Here is a 19,436-nt window from a genome sequence, read left to right as displayed (position 1 = left end):
CCACTTCAGCAAACAACCATATGCGTAATGTCTTTGAAATCAAGAAAATAAAATTGTACTTTCCATAGCCAGCATGCATGAGCAGTGGCCTTTATTCTCAAGGAGAAATCAAACATGTAGATAACATTACAGTACCACACACTCTTAAAAATCAAGGTTTTAACAGCGATGCCATGGAAAAGCCATTTTGGGTTTCCCAAAGAACCTCAGAAACCTGAACAGTTTGTGAGGATCATTATAATAATCTAAAGAACCCTTTGTGCAATGGATGTTCACAGATCCATATTACCAATAAATAACCTTTTTAATAAAATCAGAAATGAGCACATTATATCTTGAGTTGAAGTCTCTCCACACACAAACATGGCCATTACTGTAGTATTCCTCTATATGAGTTGCATGGTATATTATGCAAGCTGTTCAAAACAATGATTTAACCAACTGTATTTCATTGTAAGACTTGTTTAAGAATTACAGACTTTGCCCCCAAGTGTTTTTGTGAAGGTAAACATTTTACTTTTTAAAGATCCAAGAGCAAAATGTAAGAAATCAATTCTGTAAAGTTGTCAATAAAGCTTTACAAAACTATATACTCAAAGGAGAAAATGTATAAAAATGTGTGCATTTTTTGAGCTCTATAAAGACAAATTGTGCATTCATCAATAGCAGCATCGAATGAGTCCATAATAACGTGTTTTGTGTTGTTCCAGTATCTTCATCCAGTTCATTATTGACGCATCTCAAAAAACCATTACATAGTAGAATTCCTTTAAAATATCATTTTGAAATGCTGACATCCTGAGCATAGACACTCACTTTTACAAAACTGATATAAAAAAAGATATTAAAAGAAATTAAAAATTTCACTTTCAAAAGTCACTTTCTGCTAAGACAGGAAACAGTGTCCACTTGTTGACTATGCTGAGAGGGGACTGCATTCCGTTTGGTTCTTCATGTCCGTCTCCTTGGTAAAAGAAGCATCTGACTCCTGTTTATACTTCATGGGCAAACTGACATAAAAAAAAGAAAAAAAACATATTTTATTAATTCATAATGATTTGTATTTATTCTTATAATTAAAATATTGACTATTTGGCTGCAGCTGACCAGCATTTTTTCCCCTTATATCTTTAAACAGGTTGCTATCTTTTGGTTATATACAATGATATACAGTAGATAGCATGATGATAATAAAAAGCTATCATGGCATGACATTTACTGTTAAGTTTAACATTGATGCTGTGCCGCACACTTGTTTACAACAATTCTGACATACTGTTCCATTCACCTCTCTGGAATTCAAAATATTCCGTACATGTTCATGTTTGTTTAACCTGATCAGCAGAAGCTTTTCAGCTACCAGAACTTCAGGGCCGTATCATATACTTAGCTCTTTATTGGCTTTCTATATGGCTGGTTAAGTATACAATGACAACATACAGGCACTCACCAAGAATGCTAAATTTAATTTGAATATAATATTTAAACGATATATGTAATATGTTAAAAGCAAAGACAGTTTGCAGAAATTACTTCTTTGTTCAATGATTGTCATCTTTTCGTCTTGTATTTTTGATTCTTAAAAGATATGTCATATTATAATTTACTTTTTTTGTTTAATAAAATGATCATTTTTTCATGCATCTCACCATGAAGAGCATGAGAGCTTCAGTCTGGGCTGTTTCTCACAGTCCTGCACTGTGTCTGGTAAAGGGATGCCACTGGTCTCTGGGAGAAACAAGCACAGGGCTGCACCAATGATCGGCCCACTGCTGTAACAGATCATAGCTGGCAGAGGGATCCCGCCCTCAGGGGTCATCACCGCATTTAAAATGCAGGCCGCTCGGTAACAAAGACTAACCAGGCCGACGCACTTCTGCCTGCATAGAGTAAAACACTTTGTTAGTGAGGAAGAGACTTCAATTCAATGTGCATTTCATGAACAATAATGTACTTTGTTGAAAATAAATTGCAACATTCGCAACTGCTACACTGTCCTCCAAAGGCAAAACACTATAACTACACATTTTGAGTTCTGACTGAAATTTCTCTTAGGCTTTGTCCACACTAAGGGGTTGTTTACACAACATTTTTTTAAAATGTGAACTAATTATCCATTGTTTAGAATAAGTTCTGACTTGTGGAAACCTTAAATCCAAAAAGGTGGGGTCATGATCGGAAATGACTATACTGACTATATCATTTTACCGTCCGAAAGAAAAAAATTGAGTATGAACGGTGAGCGTGAAAAGAAAGAGAACACTTTACTAGTTGGAAATCTTGACCTCCAGGGATCTGACAGGGCAATCTGTTTAGTCAAGTATATATTTGTATAGCGCTTTTTCACAATACAGATTGTATCAAAGCAGCTTCACAGTATTAAATTAAAATAATACAACAAGGTTTGTTTCTAGTGGAATTTATTGATTGATAAAATCAGATTAAATATCCCCAGAATATCCCCAAGTATAAGGGGATATTCTTAGTATAGTATAGTATAGTATGTTTAGTATAAGACTATTGTAGTATAGACTGTTTAGTATAAGAGTTGGACAACAAGGTATGTTTTGAAGAAGACCTGTCCGATATTGTATTTTGAACCGAATTGAAAACTCCCCCTTTATTATGTCTTGTTCCGTCTGTATCATCTCAGTGAGCTTTTAAGAGGGTTTCTGCATGCGCAGTAAGGTGCATTTATCACTTTCCGACGATTCAGTGTGGACGAGAAACTATTGGAAAACGCAAGTGTGGATGGAGAGCGTTTTGAAACGAAAACGCCGTTTTCAAATGAATCCGTATTAATGTAGATGTAAATGTAATGTAGCCTTTAGGGGTATGTTTACACGACAACGATGTAATAAACATAGAAACGTATTTCCTTTGTGTTTTTCGCGTACAGATGACAACATTGTCAAAACGATCCCCGTTCACACCAATCGCAAAAAACACACAAAAAACAACAACAACTGTATTATGCAGGCCAGGCCAGTAGTTGGCGATGTCACTTTGTAAAGAAACACTACGGGCCTACAGGCTTAACATGTAAAACGCATGCACATAACGTCACCGTTTTCACAAATACACATTTTTGTAGGAGACAATAACGCTATCATTTTCAAAAACTTGCACTTTGAAACCGGTTTTCAAATTAACTTCCAAAACAGTTCCTGTTTTGTTGTGTGATAAATGGGATTAGCTCAACTATTCTCAGATTTATTAGAGAAAACTGAGTGTGTTAATCAATATCAAATCAACAAAATAAAAAAATAAAAACTTTCAGTGTTGGTGTAGTTACTGGATTTTTTGAGACAGAATGAGTAAGTCATGACAGGTTTCAAAAACCTGTTTGAAAACAATTTCTTTTTTTCTTTTTTTTTACATTCCATTTAAAACGGCACACTTCACCTTGAACAAGCTCCTATCTCCTCCATCTACACTCTTAAAAATAATGGCTCTTTATTGCCATTGATGGCCTATAAACAAAAATGTCCTTTAGATTATTAAAATGTTCTTCACAATAAGAAAAAAATGGTTCTCCTACCTGTATATGGCATCACTGCTCTGGCATTGCTGTTCATTTTGGAACCTTTATTTTTAAGAGTGTAATTATTAACTAATCAAATTCAGTTAAACTCTATAACAGTGTTTTATAAAGTCAATCAAGCATTGCCTTCTCACTCATTACAGCAGATCTTGTGCAACAAGGTGTGCAACAACTTATCTGAACATTTCAGATTAAGTGTGTGAACATTTTTATCTATTATCTAGTACTGTGCTGTTTGCTTACATACACACCACTGCCACTTTCCACACAATATTATGTAACTGATAAAAAAAAAGTGTTTTATAATGTCTACCATGAATCAGCATATTTTACTCTGTCTACCTGCGTCTCGCACTGTGGATCAACAATCCAATATCTCTCTAACAGTGCAGGAAATGCCACAGATGTTCTTTTGATTAGTACTGAATACTCTCATAGATCAGCAAATACTCAGACTGTCAGGATAATGTCTGGTTTCACTGTCTTTTTGTTCATGTGTCTGCGTTTCTTGTCTTTCCTTACCGTTTAGCCTCGTTAATCTCCTTGTTGGTTTCCTTAGTCGACTAAAACTTGACTAAACAAAAACAGGACAAGGTTGACTAAGACTAAGACTAAATTTAAAAATAGCTGACAAAATGAACACTATTTCTGTTTTGTTATATTATCCAGTAAATCTCAAGCAATCTCCTATGCATTTTTAGATTTGTTATTAAAGACCATTTAAATAGAATTTCCTGGTTCGTGCGTGTTGTTTTCGGCACCATAACGTGACATACATTTTAAAATGTTTTTAGGAGCTGTAATATAGATACTTTTTGCAAATGGTCTAAATTTTTATTTAAGTCCACACTTTACAAAGAAGTTTGTACTTGCACATTTAATGACTGAGAGATCTGAACATTACCACGGTAGACTCTAAGGTGTGTTTTGAACTTAGAGACAAGTTATCTAATTATCAATAATGAGTTTTATCAGGTACGCCTGTCTGGGTATTGTGTACCTTATTACAGTTGGGAACAGCTCAATTCCATAGAGCAGAGAGACACAGGTGGTAGACTGCATACACAGCTTACCCATCAGCGCCAGACTCATAACGAGGGCAGGCATGTCTGTTCAGAAAGAGAGAATATTGCAAATAACAGTTGTAAGAGTGATATTCTTCTAATGAACTTATATAGCATCTACACTAAGCACTAAGCAATCTCAGATTATGATCATATGATGATTGTATTTCATAGACAGTGTCTCTCACCGCAGAACATGGAAACGAGGAGGGACAGCATACAGGAAATGCCACTAAGGAACAGCGAGCCCATGCTGAACGGCCTACGGCCCCATCGCTTCAACAGAAATGGAAGCAGCAAAGAGGGAGCCTCTGATAGTCCAGAGAAAAACTGCGCCAGATAGATATTTACACCAAAACTTCCCACACTGAAGCAGATCCCATAATAAGTGAGAGCAGATGCAAAACTGTGAAAAAAAACATGAAAACTGTGTGTGAAAGGACTGTGTGGATAATAGAAATATCTATGAATATGATCAGATATTGCCAGTAGTTACAGAGAAAATAAATTATTAGAAATGTTTCCAACACTGAAAAAAAGTTGCTGCCTTATATTTTTAAGTACAATCAACTTGGATGTTTAAGTCATTTCAACTTAATTGTGTTAAGTCTGTACTAAATCTATGTTGTACAATTTTGTAATATAGCCTATTAGTGCAGTCATTTTAAGCCAAAATGCTCATGGGTAGCCTAAATGGGTTCAATTCAGACCTCAACATTAAGTATTTTACTGTTATATGTCAACAAGACATTTTCACCCGGCTATACCCAGTGTTTAGATCTGTTGAGGTATTTATGCAAATTAGCACATACGTAATTAGATTATGCACCGTTTGTCCATGTTAACAAACAATTTTAAAAAACTTGTAATACATTTTTTGTTTGTCTTGATGCAAGTAATCAACTCCGTAATTTTCATGGTGATATCTGAAGGTTAAAATTTCTACCCTATTCACGTAAGAAAAAGAATGAATAGGCGTATGAATAGGCTATATTTGGGTCTTTTTCGAAACTTTCCCCTAATGGGATTCTTCTGGGCTTTTTTTGACATATTGAGGATATAAAATCAGTTGAGTTTGCTTCTGTTGCAATTTGTTCAACCTTTTTTCATAAAATGGCTGGACTATATAGGCTATATAAAGTTTGGAAACATCCGAGGCAAAGTGGTAGTTCACTCTAAAAAAAAGTTGCTACCTTAAATTTTAAAGTACACTCAACTTGAATGTTTAAGTCATTTATACTTAAAATTACATTAAACTGACTTTAAAAATTAAAAATTAGTTGAATCTTGTGTAACTTATAAAAAAGTTGAAAATGGCCTAACCTATTTTGATGAGTTAATGCAATGTAAAAACATATGTTGTCATAAATTATTGATCATATAATATTTTACAGTCACACTTGCCAGTGGGGATTGCTGGTAACAGCCCCTTAACGTTACGTCATTCAGGAAAACTATTTGAGCTTTTAAAAACAACTCCAGTAAGACATTCCTCAAAGTGAAAGGTCACCTCCCTCTGTGCCACATACTTAAAAATCCTCCAAATCTATGAAAAACACACATGCTACTTTTAAAATACAGCAACGTACTTTCAAAAAGTGAAAATGAAAACGATAACTGAAATTGCATTACCAGAGTTAAACTTCCATACCCAATGTAACTCATGATAAACAGGCGCAGCAGTATAGTATGTGATGTAAAGTTGGCGAAATTAGACTCTGGTTTAGCGGAGGTCTTCTCTGTGAGTGACTTCTGCTTCTCAATGTCCACAGACTCCAAAAGCTGTCAATGAAAGAAATGTACAATTTACGTTTTCATGTCGCATGCACTTTCCAAACATTTGAGCAATTCTAGAGTACGACTTTGCGTCTTACAAGATCCAAGTAGTGTTTGTCCTCAGGACTTCTTTTCTGATAGCCCTCTAATGTTTTCATCCTCTTATTAAGAAGCAGCCATTGAGGAGATTCTGGAAGAAAACTAATAATTGCAAAAATAAATAAATAATGCAACACACTTTAACATGCATTGAAGATTTTGTGTTTGTTCTACTAACAAATAAAGAGGCAGAAAGAGGATCTGAGGGATGCCCAGTGCCAGATAAAACTGCATCCAGTCACTGGTCAAGAAAGCTACACCGGCCAATCCCATCATTCCCAGACTGAAGATGAAAGAAAACAGGGTGGGAGGCCAGATGCGATACTTGGGCAGGCTCCATTCAACCCCTGAGAAACCAGATAAGCACTTTTATCAGGCCTCATAAATTCATTGTCAAGTTATAGTCTGTACTCAATCTATGTTGTTCAATTCTGATATAGCCTATTGGCTATATAAAGTTTGAGGAAAAAAATAAGTTGCTGCCTTTAAAATTTAAGTAGCCTACACTCAACTTGGATCTTTAAGTCATTTAAACTGACTTAAAAATGAGTTGAATCTTGTATAACTTATAATAAGCTTATTTTGATGAGTTAAAGCAATGTAAAAACACATGTTGTCATAACTTATTGATCATGTATTTTTTACATTGTAGAAAAGTAGTTTTCCAGGTGCAAGACTGACCACCGTTATTTATTTTAAATGGTCTATTTGTTGTCCTCCAGTGTTAACAGAGAATAAGAAGACACATAAGCGTTACTGTACCTAAACTGTAGGTGCAGATGTGAATGGCACAACAGGCTGCACCACTGATGCCGCGGACAGTCAGGTACACGGACACATACGGCAGAAATGCCGCTGTCAGAGTAGCGACTGCATGGACCGCTGAGCAGCAAATGAGTAGTAATTTCTTTCCATATCTGATTGGAGGGAGAAAATACACTTTCTGTTATTAACTCGTACGCTTCAGTCGCAACAGCGTCTGGCAGAAAGGGGCGAATACCAACCTGTCAGATACAGCACCTCCGAATAAAGAGCCGATAAGTAAACCCGTCATGTATGTCGCTTTCCCATGAGAAAAAATATTAGCTTCGTGACACGTGTCATCCTGTGGCAAAACAGATACAGTAGCTGTAATTTGTGCTGCGCTTTAAATAGACTATTGTGCAATCTTAATTAGGCTACTCACACTCGTGGGGTCGCTGTGATTCTCCGTCCGACTTGCTGTGATGTTGGAAATATTAATGTCCACTCTGTGGTGGTTCAAAGACTTCGCTATATTCTCACTACAAGGCGTAATGTGTAACGTAAACACATCCACGAAAAATGTAAAGGCTGTGAAAAAGATCGGTAAAGTAAGGATCAAATAAACACGTTTTTGTAGTGGACCAACAAACCGACAAAAAGCGCCGTCCGTCTTCATTTCGCCGGTGCTTGGAAGTAAAGTTCCCTTATAAAGGAGTTGTATCCCTAAATACACTTACGGTTAGAACGAGCACTTATCTTTCCCTGAGAGTCAGCATTTGAAACGTGATGTTTCTGACATGACTGGGACTTCTGAAGACGTATTCTCTCCATCCTTTGTAGTCTTTCTGGTTATGTGAATATCACATGTTGTTGGTTACTTTGGACTCCTAGAGTTAGAATCTCTCACTACCAGTATGACGCGACGGGGTCAATAAGGCAAGGCGCAGGGGCGCAACTGCACATTTGCTATTGGGGTTTTGCAAGATCACGCCGGTTTCACACTGCAAGCGTTTGCAAAGCGTAAGCAGTGCGTAGCAGGAGCAGAGCAGAAGCAGCAGTCCCGAGATCATGTCGTCGGCGAGTCTATTTTTGCTGCGCCGCTCACGGTGAATTAAAGTGACACCGATCACGGCCAAAATACACAGCAGTTCTACCCAAAAAGCGCATTGATGATATCTATTGTGTTAGCTTAAGTTACAGATTCATTTAAAGCATAAAGTTTATGATCCACATAATGTGCTTTATAAAGACTGCAGGCACGGGATGAAGTTGCAGTGGCTCTTGGTGCCGATGGTATTTAAAAGTGTTTTTGTCAACCTTTCCCTGGCACACGAGCGAAAACCTCAACTCAGTATAGAAAGGTAAATAGAATAGACAGATTTATATAGCACACACAGTAGCCTATAGACATATGATGTGCATGATTTTGTTGAATTTGTTTTCGAGAATTTCTCATTTACAATAGCCTACGTCTCTATTAAGAACTTTGCTGTTTGTTATTACAGACATTTATGAATTATCTTTAAGATGTTTATGATGGGTAATGTTTGTAAATTAGATATGTATCAGATATTTCAACAATCTAAACGATTCCGTAAAGTTTTTATCTTTTGCAGAACGCTTTTCATGGAGATGAGTGGAGTGCTAATATAATATGCAGAATCTCCATTGCAGATGATAGCCTAATAAATATAATTCAGGTATCAATTACCTATCACTATTTATTATGTGACATCATGACAAACGCTGCCAGTGTGCTGCTCCTAACGCATGCAGTGTGAAACCGGCGTCAGAGTTGGCGCCCCCCACTCATTACACCCCATCCCCCACCCATTGTTGTTTTGACCCATGTAACCTTTTATTCAAATAAATAAGCTACCAAATTTTAGATAGGCCTACCAGTGAAATTTAAATAAAACAAGAACAAATACACTTTCACCAATGGCCAAAATAAATTTAAAAGAACAAAGATTAAACAAATGAAATAAACACAGCTTTAACATTTTCAGGAAGGTATAACAGTATTCAGGTACAGAATAATCAAATGTTAAATAACACTGCATAGTCTTCCTCATATACATTATAGTGATTAGTAGCTGCTACATCCAGCTGGTTGTTATCTCAGAATAAACCCCCCATAGGGTAATCAGGTCCCACTTATTACACGGCTACTTGCCACATAAGTAAATAATTAGACATGAAATATTGATCCGAGTCGACTTAAACAATTAAACTTTGATTAAACAATGCAAAGCTTCTGCGGAGAGAGCAGTTGCTAGCGTGGCAAGTCCAAGTAGACGGACATTTAAGGGATCCGGTAACTTACAGTCATACCACTTATTACATGCAGCATTTCGCCACATACATTTTTATGTTTCACATTTTAAAATTGTACGTTTAAAATTTGTTGTCTTATAATCCAACAGTGTACAAAACAGTCACAAAATGGGAGCAGCTGCATTTGTATGAAACAAGAGAGCGAGTCCACAACACTGGATGACATAATTGTACACAAAAGATTGATTTGACTGAGTTTTAATATTTTATTAGCTCACCAAAAGCAAAACTTACATGAAGAAAACAAGTTCCTAGCAAGCATATAGCACTGCTGCTGACTTCAGTAACCCGGATGAGCTTGTATTAGCTGTTTTCAGCGGTTGTTCAGGGATAACATAGCCTATTGCTGGATGTCGCTGATAAAGTCGGAGGGTGAGCAGTTGATATTGATATAATAAAATAATTTTAAATGTTTAACAAAAGTTAAATAAAAACATTTCCTTTCATATTTAAATAATAATAATAATAATTTTAGAATTTTTTTATAAAGTTTTATTAAAGGAGATTTTCAAAGAAAATGCACTGCCCCTATGCACTGCACATGCATGCCCCATTTTTGCACCACTGGGCACAGTATTGACTCTGACACTTCATCTGGTAAAGGCTAGCCTATAGGCTACTGTTTACCTGAGTGTGAATTGTAAACTATCAGTTTCAAACGGTTCTGTGTCCACAAAAGTGAAATAAAAATGTACTCGCTGTACATTTGTTTCACATTTTATACATGTAAAAGCTAACTATTAGAAGTAGCTTGCAATAATGCCTATTTTCAAATGCATGCTAGGCTACTCCAAACAAATAGGCCTATATTAACTGTGGGTCTGAAATGGCAACTCCTTTTGAAGAGTCAAGACTGAAATTAAAGTTTCTGTGAGTGTAGATAGTAGCATATTTGCCACAGTAAAAAATTACATCCCCAAGTCAAAAATTTCAAGTGACCGATAACATCTAAATTTTTCAATTAGTCTGACGCATTATTTCTCATTGAGCCAATGTTAACAGACTATTGCAACAAGAATTTCACTTGGGCCAATTGAAAAATTTAGATGTTATCGGTCACTTGAAATTTTTGATTTGGGAGGGTTAGAAATTTTTTACAGTGTAAAATATGCCCATAGGTGTGTAAAATATATTTTGCTGTTAGTGGTATATAGGCTATGTTAGAGGTAAAACCTGATGTTTTTAGCGCAATTTTCCACCGGACAAAATTGCGATTAACAACTCATGATTTCTGTTCTGTTCTGTCTGTGCGCACCAATCTTGCACTTCTATCTACTCCTCAACCAGACCACCTAGAGACTTCGGGTTTTCGGCATTATGTTAAGGAAGGTCTAATCTCGGGAACGCACAAAAAAAATCCAGGAAAAGATTTTGGATTTCCTGGAAATTCCAGAAAAAAATCCGTTTTTTGCAAATTTCTCGGCAACCATAATAGCTATCGAGTTGAAACAAATTGCAATCGATAGCTTCTAAAATTTACAATAATATTAGAAAAAAAGAATTGATCAAAAATATTTCCTTTATGCTTCAAAAATTAATTAAAACTTTATATGAAGGGAAATAAGAAAAATATGGCCTTTTCACCTATAAAACTATTGTTCCACAGAAATACGTAAGGAAGGTATTCACAAGAGTCATGAGCACAATTAATTCCACTGAATTACGGCAAGAAATCAATGAAGGTATCGATCAAGATTTGGAAGAATATATAGCAAGAATATATGAGAAAACGACAAGAGGTTGTTGCAAAATAAATGGAAGAACGTTCAGCAAAGCGACAAAAGATGGCGACATCCACACCAACGGCTTCCTCATCAGGCGTATCTGATTTCTACGATGACTCGTGGCTTTCAGAGGATGTTTTGGCAAATATCTCGAAAGCAGAAGAAGAGTTTACAAAGTCACAAGCCAATAGTCAAGCAGAAAAGAATCTGAAGAGGACAAAGCAGAAAAGGAAGCTGATACATATGAAGGACTAAAAATGACAGAACGAAAAATAAATAAATAAATAAATAAAAGTAGAAATAAAAAAATAAATGCAGAAATAAGAGTGAAAATAAATACATTTTGGTAATATAAATGGCTATTTCTGTATTTTTACATGTATTTATTTATGTATTTATGCATTTCTATATGTATTTATTTATGTATTTATACATTTATTTATATATTTATGTATTTATATATATATTTATTTATTTATATATGCATTTATTTCTACATTTATTTATTTCTGTATTTCCACATTTCTACATTTATTTATTTCTGTATTTCCACATTTCTACATATATTTATTTCTGTATTTCCACATTTATTTTTCCCTGTGCGTGTATGCTAATTGACCTATGGATAAGCCACGCCCCCAAACGCGATGAGCCAATCACAGTACGCATAGCATTCTCTGCTTTCACGTCCATTGCAATGCATTGCAGTTAGTCAGTTTTTATTCGTTTTTATGTTTTTTCTTGTCATTTTGGCTTTTAAACAGCGTACGTGTGTGTGATTTTGGTTGGGTGACAGTTGTAGGTTACAGTTTGACAAGAGTTTACAGTTTGACAAAAGCACAATGTTGTGTTTTACACAAATATAAGTAGGCTAAACACTTTGCAGTTTTAATTATGTCCTGTATGAACAAAATGGAGTATGTTTTTATGTTTCCACTGTTCGATCGCGCCCGCTCTCTGACACACACACACACTCCAGCATTGCAATCTGACATTGCAGCCTGTTCTTCTGCGCTCACACCAAGCACGAATAGAGCGTCAAATTCGCGCGTATCCGCGTCTAGTTCGACGCTTGAACATTTTGAATCCAAAGCGAATAGGACGCGTATAAAGCGAGCGTTTGAAGCGAAATACCACCAAACTATAACGTTTACACTGTGAACTGTAAATCTTTGTCTGGAGCTGAAGCTTATCGACCTTCTCAACAATAAAATTATTAATATAACCCTCCAATGCATATTTAAGGCCCTTTTGGTGACATCGAGATGATATATAATCTTTCTGTCTCCAAAAAATCATCAATTGCCTCCTGTGAAATGTCTCCTACTGTGACAGCTGCCATAGCGCCTGTTACCCAATGTTGAATGTTTGTCTGGTCTGAGTGAGTGGAGGGGGCGTGGCTTAGCCATAGGTAAATTAGCATACATGCGCAGGGAAAAATAAATGTAGAAATGTGGAAATACAGAAATAAATAAATGTAGAAATGTGGAAATACAGAAATAAATAAATGTAGGAATAAATAAATTTAGAAATAAATACGTATATAAATAAATAAATATATAAATACATAAATATATAAATAAATATATAAATACATAAATAAATACATATAGAAATGCATAGATAAATAAAATACATGTAAAAATACAGAAATAGCCATTTATATTACCAAAATGTATTTATTTTCACTATTATTTCTGCGTTTATTTATTTATTTCTACTTTTATTTATTTATTTATTTATTTTTCGTTCTGTCATTTTTAGTCCTTCATAGATACAGAGAAAATCGAGGATATTGAGTGAACACAAGATGTAAAAAATAATGAGCTAATAAAAAAAATTATGTTCAACTAGTCAAGTGATTGTGCCTTTTTTATTATCCATTGCTGATTTGATTTCAGAAAGTTCATTTGAATTTCAAGAGAAAGTTATATTCTCGAGCAACTTATTTTCTCTTTCATTTACTATCTCTTAGTGTTGTGATCCCATGACGTGAGAAAATTGCGCTAAAACACTCACTGAGTTTTTATTACTTGTTTTGTTTTTGTTACAGACCTAGTACCCTGTTTTTTTTTTTTTTTTTCTCAGTAGCACTTCATAATAATATTGACTATTATTATAAACAAATCTTTTATTTATAAATATGGAAATAATTAACAATTTAGTGACAATGTCTTCTCAATGGACCCAGGGGACCCCTTCCAGGGGAAAATCCTGGGTCCAAAGGACAACCTGGCAGGATGAGTTAAAATTACTGTATGCCATGTTTTTTCTGATTTGTAGATTGTGTTTATTTCTTAAAATGTTAATTATTATTAGCGTTCAGAGAAATTCAGACAGGGGAACTGTAATGAATATAAAGATCAAAAGTCAACCGCAAATCAGATTTTGCAACATAGCTGCTAGTGAGGTGTTACATGTTGGATATTTTGGTAACACTTTACAATAAGGTTTATTAGTTAACATATTAACTAACATGAACTAACCATGAGCAATACATTTGTTGCTGTATTTGTTCATCTTTGTTAACGTTAATTAATACAAATACAGCTGTTCATGTTTGTTCATGTTAGTTCACAGTGCATTAACTAATGTTAACAAGATTTTAATAATGTATTAGTAAATGTTGAAATTAACAAAGATTAATAAATGCTGTATAAGTGCAGTTTATTATTAGTCCATGCTAACTAATGTTAACTTATGAACCTTATTGTAAAGTGTTATCTGTATTTTATACATAATACATAGTTTAGTTTGAAATACAAACTAAATACAAACAAGTACAATAGATACATTTCCATGGCAAACAATGTTTTTTTGTAGGGCTATAATTGTATAAAAGTCACAAGTCATGCTCAAAATATAAAAATGTGTAGGTCTATCAAATTAATATTTTTTTGGTTGTGCTTAACAAATTATTAATCTCAACAGTTCAACATAGTCCTTTACATTAAAATAAAGCAGATAGCCTGCTGTCCGTGCCCAATCCTGTTCCTGGAGATCTAGGCCTACCTTCATGCAAAGTTCAGCTTCAACAGATCAAACACAACCGAAGCTAGTTAAGATCTTCAGGAGGATAAGACAGGTGTGTTGGATCAAGGTTAGATACAGTGCTATGCATAAGTTTAGACACCCATGCTAAAGTTGACTAAAAAGAGGAATAAAAAATCATCTTTTGGAAATTGAACTTAATGCCTTAATTAAAAATTTTTGGAAAAATCCAACCTTTAAGGACACCAATTTTCTTTGTGAATGAATAATGTATCGTAAATAAATAAATGTTCTTCCTTAAAATACAGGGTGCATAAGTCTGGACACCCCTATGTTAAATTCCCATAGAGGCAGGCAGATTTTTATTTTTAAAGGCCAGTTACTTCATGGATCCAGGATACTATGCATCCTGATAAAGTTCCCTTGGCCTTTGGAATTAAAATAGCCCCACATCATCACATAGCCTTCACCATACCTAGAGATTGGCATGGTTTTATTTCAGTTAGCCTAATAGCTGGTTTGATTTGCATTGAGAGATGATCTTATGGAAAGTACTCCATGCCAATCTCTTTATCAGGATGCATAGTATCCTGGATCCATGAAGTAACTGGCCTTTCAAAATAAAAATCTGCCTGCCTCTATGAGTCATTAAGTTCAATTTCCAAAAGATGATTTTTTATTCCTCTTTTTAGTCAACTTTAGCATGGGTGTCTAAACTTATGCATAGCACTGTAGATCTAAACTCTGCAGGTAAGATCTCCAGGAGGATTTACCCCTGCCTGTATAGCCTATTGATTTCTAGTAGCCTAGCCTATATTCTTATTTTATACTCATTATACTCTTTAGACTTTACTGACTCACAAAATAAGTTAGGCCTACTCATCATCACTGACACCAAGTGGCATCTCTAAAACAATTCAATTTTCTAGAGTCAAAGCATAAAAAACAAGTCTCATTAAAATAAAATAAAAGAAAGAAAATTAGTTTAAATCTCTTTTGCGATCACACGATAAGTCTTTCACGAAGACTCCGTCAATCCATCACATTTACTCAGTGCTGATGTAGGCCTACTAATGAGACTCCGTTCATCAGCGACCGTTACAGACATTATTTGAAACACAATTCCCGCCAACTGCGCTGTAAAAAGCCCGCGTGAGCTGCGCCTCTGCTTTAGCACCCTCCAGGTGAAGGGGGTGCGGAGCTGCCCGTGAAATGTTTGGCTCTCTCGGTGGATATTAACGGATGGAAGATGAGTGGCATTTCTACCGGACTCCGCCGTCGGTTCCCTAAACCTCAGGACTTGGGTTAAAGCTGTCTTCAGTCCTGCAACCGTTTTCGTGTAGGGGAACAGCCGTGTGAGAATTTCCATTTATGTTTGCTAGGATTGTCCTACGGGGTTAAATTAGATTAGGCAAATTAGTAAATAAGAACAAAACAACAGATAAAACAAGCAGTCAAAACGGAACTACAGTTAGAGAACCATTAAAAACTTCACAAAATGTAGGCTATAGGCTGATTAGGCTCTAACCTGCCTCGACTATTAGTCTTGTCTGAATAAGCAACCATAGCCTACTCTTTTAATTCAGTTGACTGTTTTATTCCGATGTGATTATTAAGGAGATAATTCATTACAGAGCTGTTCAATTTGTAGTCGCAACACGGGAAGAGAAATTATGCATTTTGGGTTCACTTGACATTAACGTTGTTAGGCCCAAGTCAAACATAAAACCTGTCAGTAAATGTACGTTTTTAAAGCAGACACTGGTTTCAAAATTCACAAATATGACTGTAGGGCCTATTTTATGGGGAATTTGAACTTGCTTTAACAAACGTAAAATATATAGGCTATCAAATTAGTATTTATGTAAATATTTGTTTTATTTGTGATATATAACAGTACATGTAAACAAATATTTCAATAGGCCTATTAAAAAAATATTTAGTAGGCTATAGCTTTGGTCTTTTTAGTAGTCTGACTTTAAATAATTAACTATTTAAAAAAGTAAAATTGGATCATTGCACAATTTGAATGCTCATTTGTGCTTAATACAAATGAGCAAGAACAGAAGCAAGTCAAAAGCAAGAACAGATTTCATATTTTGCATTTCAAATTAAACAACAATGATAATACAGTAACAGGGTTTCAATTCAGCGTTCCAGAAGCTAATCATGTGCAAGAGATGCATGTATGCCATTCCTTAATCTCTTTCCTCTCTTCAGTTCCTGAGATGATACTGAAAATGAATATACTGCATATTTACAGACACACGTACATTATAGCTAGTATAGATAGCCATTGAATTTAGCCATTTACCCAGTATTAAATTATTATAAACAATTTACCCAGTTAAATTACTTCCTTATTTGGATCACCACATAAGACAATTAAACAGTTTGTTACAGGAACTTACCTTTTCGTATAGGAACCTTGTTGAATTATGAACTCAAGTGTGACAATAGGCCAATTTGTAGCCAATAGAATTGTGTTTTAGAAATGCGAAATCTCCCTTGCTACTAAAGCAGAAATGTCTTCTTGCTAAAATGTATAAAACACTCCTGATTCTGTTGCTCCACATCCATCAACATCAGTGACTGCTCTGTCTCAAGACTAAGGGTGTTGCATCTAAACTAAAGGATTTAATTGCGTAAGGGATCACGTACGTCTGCAGTCTATTTGCATCACTGGCCCACAGCCCACATGTCCTGACGTTTGGAGATGTGCTTAAATTCAATTAACCAAATAAATAAATTAAATTATTTAATGGGTAATCCATAATTCCATACTAAAAAACTGCTTGATGGTCCTACCATTCATAGGCATTTCACAGATTTTATATGGTTATACGGTGGATTTATGATTAAAAACAACATCACAACAAATTACTGACATCATTACAGCAATGTGGACATTTCTGTGCTGGAACATAATGCAGAAAGTCCTATATTTGGCCAGACAACACTCTGTAAATCTCAGCAAGGATGATAGCAATCAGATGTGATTACCTTTATGACGTCAATGGATTGTGTTTCATCCTACTACTGCAGAGTCACTGCTGTGAATATAAAGCTCTGATACAGTAGGTCAGAAATATATACTGCATATACTGTATTTCACAGAAAACAAGTGGTGTTTTGAGATTAATGCCATGTTTTATTTCTTTCACAGAAACCCTTGCATCTCACATGGCATTTACCCTGGGGATTTACCATTTCTCTACTACCATTCTGCTGGTGTTCAGTACTATGGGAAGAAGAACATTCAGGTGCACGTAGTACAGTAAATAGACTAAACAGTACCTCCCTTTGGAAATAAGAAACATGAAAATGTACAAATTGTCATATTGGGCAAATGTGAGACAAAGGCAAGGAATTTCTCAGCGTTTGAAGAACCTACAGTAAATAGAAACATGACCTAAATAGAAGCTTTCAGTTTCTATATATGAAACAGAATGGTTGGTAACTGGCTTTTGTGAATGGGTTATTTACACTGAAGTATAGAGAACTATTATTATTGTCTAACCGTAAAACAGATAAAATTCTATGTAGTTAGTTAAAAATTGACTTGCATAAACTGATTAACTTTATGTTCAGATAAACTTCCATTTCTCTCATTGCTCTAACTGAAGATTGTTCGACACAATCAAAAAGAAATGAAGAGTGTAAAGGTGCGTAAAATATACATATTTTAAACCAGTCTCTCTAAACACTTATTAAAAATCTCCATTTTTTCCACACATTCTTTAGCAACTTCACTATAACCATACAGTCATGTGCCACCCTTCAAAACTTATCATGCTTGATAATGCCAATACAGCTGACACCACCAACACCACAAAAGTGATTTGGATGCGGTTTCTGTGCATTCAGTGTTTCAGTGCTCACTTTGGTTGAGTACTTTCCATTGTCACAGATGCAGAAACGCATCAGCATGGACCATTCAACACAAAATCCTTCAATGACATTCTGCTTCCATTCATTCTTTCCTCAACTTACCACCAAGAAGGAAATGTACATTTCCTTGTTCTCCTAACCTTCATACTGAGAGCTCAGAACCTTTGATCAAACCAGTATACCTCTGTTAATATAACATTTTTCAAAGAACGCTAATTTCTTAAGAAAGACAAAACTCTCAGGAAAAGAGCAAAACTACAGTTACAGAATTATAGAAACTTCCCCCATTCACTCTTCTCTCTAATTCCTTGGGGAATGCTGTCGGCCAGCACAAGCATGGCCTTCCAGCCAGAGTTTAGACCTCTACGGTCTTCATATTGAATGGATTACTATCTCTTACAGGCCATTAGGGTTGAGTTGAGAGCCCTAAGTGCTGCCTTGAGCACAGACTGTGCTGCTGGAGGATATAGGCAGGGTGAAATGACTCTCAGTGCTAATGCAGCAGTCTGTAGACTCAGCCACCTCTCCCTCTTTTTCACAGATGGCAGTCATTGGCCCACTGAGAATGCGGCAGCGGCTGTTGTACCGACTGCTGGCTGCGGAAGGTGGTGTGCTTGAACGCCCATATTTTAGGGTTGTTAGTCCGGCGGTAGGGCGGGGCAAGGCTCCCTCCATACGTGCCCACTCTTCAGGTGCTCTCCTGCTGCTTGTCGGAGAGATGCACAGTTCGTCAGCTTGTGCACACTCCGAATTAGCCCTCTGGAAACGGGGGTCTGTACATTTGAGAATTTCAGTGGCTGACATGCGGAAGCTGGACTCTGAGCGGCTGCCCTTCTTAAGTAGCAGAGCTTTAAAACTGTCATTGCTTGTGGTTGAGCGCCGCAGGCTGCGCTGAATGGAGCTGGTCTGACGTGGCAAAGAAGGTAGGCTGGGGCAGGAGCCGGTTGGAGTGACAGGTGGTGAAGGGAGGAGGCTACGGCAGCGTTCCTCTTCAGAGTCGCCACGGCCCAGGACCTTCCTCTTTGACCTGGGGATTAAAAAGACATTAGGACAGGTTCTCAGGTAAGCCTTTGGCATGGTTACTGCATGTCTTCTTGTTGATGTTGTTGATACCACGAGTGGGTAATTTCCATGTGCAGCATTTTTTAATCTATAAATCAGTGAACATGAGACTGTCATTTGTTGTAGGGCTGTAGACAGGTTCCTCTGTCTACTGAGATAAAAATGTTAGGTTAAATAATTTAGAAGTGATTCAACATATTAATG

The 19,436-nt window shown here is 35.9% G+C and overlaps 2 protein-coding genes and 1 long non-coding RNA gene across 12 annotated transcripts in view; all 3 read right to left on the bottom strand.

Moving 5' to 3' along the window:
* Window positions 1-58: 58 nt before the first annotated feature.
* On the bottom strand, window positions 59-8,043 carry LOC311280560 (solute carrier family 22 member 13). Its single transcript, XM_084392797.1, has 10 exons — window positions 7,670-8,043; window positions 7,488-7,588; window positions 7,246-7,400; window positions 6,662-6,830; window positions 6,483-6,585; window positions 6,260-6,390; window positions 4,797-5,014; window positions 4,545-4,653; window positions 1,650-1,880; window positions 59-1,010 (listed from the first exon to the last, which is right to left on the bottom strand). The coding sequence occupies exons 1-10, from the start codon at window positions 7,901-7,903 to the stop codon at window positions 917-919; spliced, it is 1,545 nt and encodes a 514-aa protein (XP_084248923.1). The 5' UTR covers window positions 7,904-8,043; the 3' UTR covers window positions 59-916.
* Window positions 8,044-13,939: 5,896 nt separating this feature from the next.
* On the bottom strand, window positions 13,940-16,883 carry LOC311281203. The gene is made up of 3 exons (XR_014625777.1): window positions 16,691-16,883; window positions 15,023-15,668; window positions 13,940-14,401 (listed from the first exon to the last, which is right to left on the bottom strand). It is a non-coding gene; the product is annotated as an uncharacterized lncRNA (long non-coding RNA).
* A 231-nt stretch (window positions 16,884-17,114) lies between these two features.
* The window catches only part of nhsl1a (NHS-like 1a), a 52,659-nt gene continuing 50,337 nt past the window's right edge, over window positions 17,115-19,436 (bottom strand). For 6 of the 10 annotated variants that reach the window (XM_084393976.1, XM_084393977.1, XM_084393980.1 and 3 more), the window contains one exon: window positions 17,115-19,197. In XM_084393976.1, coding sequence (XP_084250102.1) covers window positions 18,597-19,197 — 601 coding nt within the window. In that variant the 3' untranslated portion in view covers window positions 17,115-18,596. The remainder of the gene's footprint in view (window positions 19,198-19,436) is intronic. The other 4 variants (XM_084393983.1, XM_084393975.1, XM_084393981.1 and 1 more) reach the window with 2 other exon arrangements.

The sequence above is a fragment of the Rutilus rutilus genome, assembly GCF_951802725.1.
Source record: "Rutilus rutilus genome assembly, chromosome: 21".
Classification (NCBI taxonomy): Eukaryota; Metazoa; Chordata; class Actinopteri; order Cypriniformes; family Leuciscidae; genus Rutilus; species Rutilus rutilus.
Note: the sequence above shows the minus strand (reverse complement) of the source record. Positions and strands in the feature narration are given on the sequence as shown.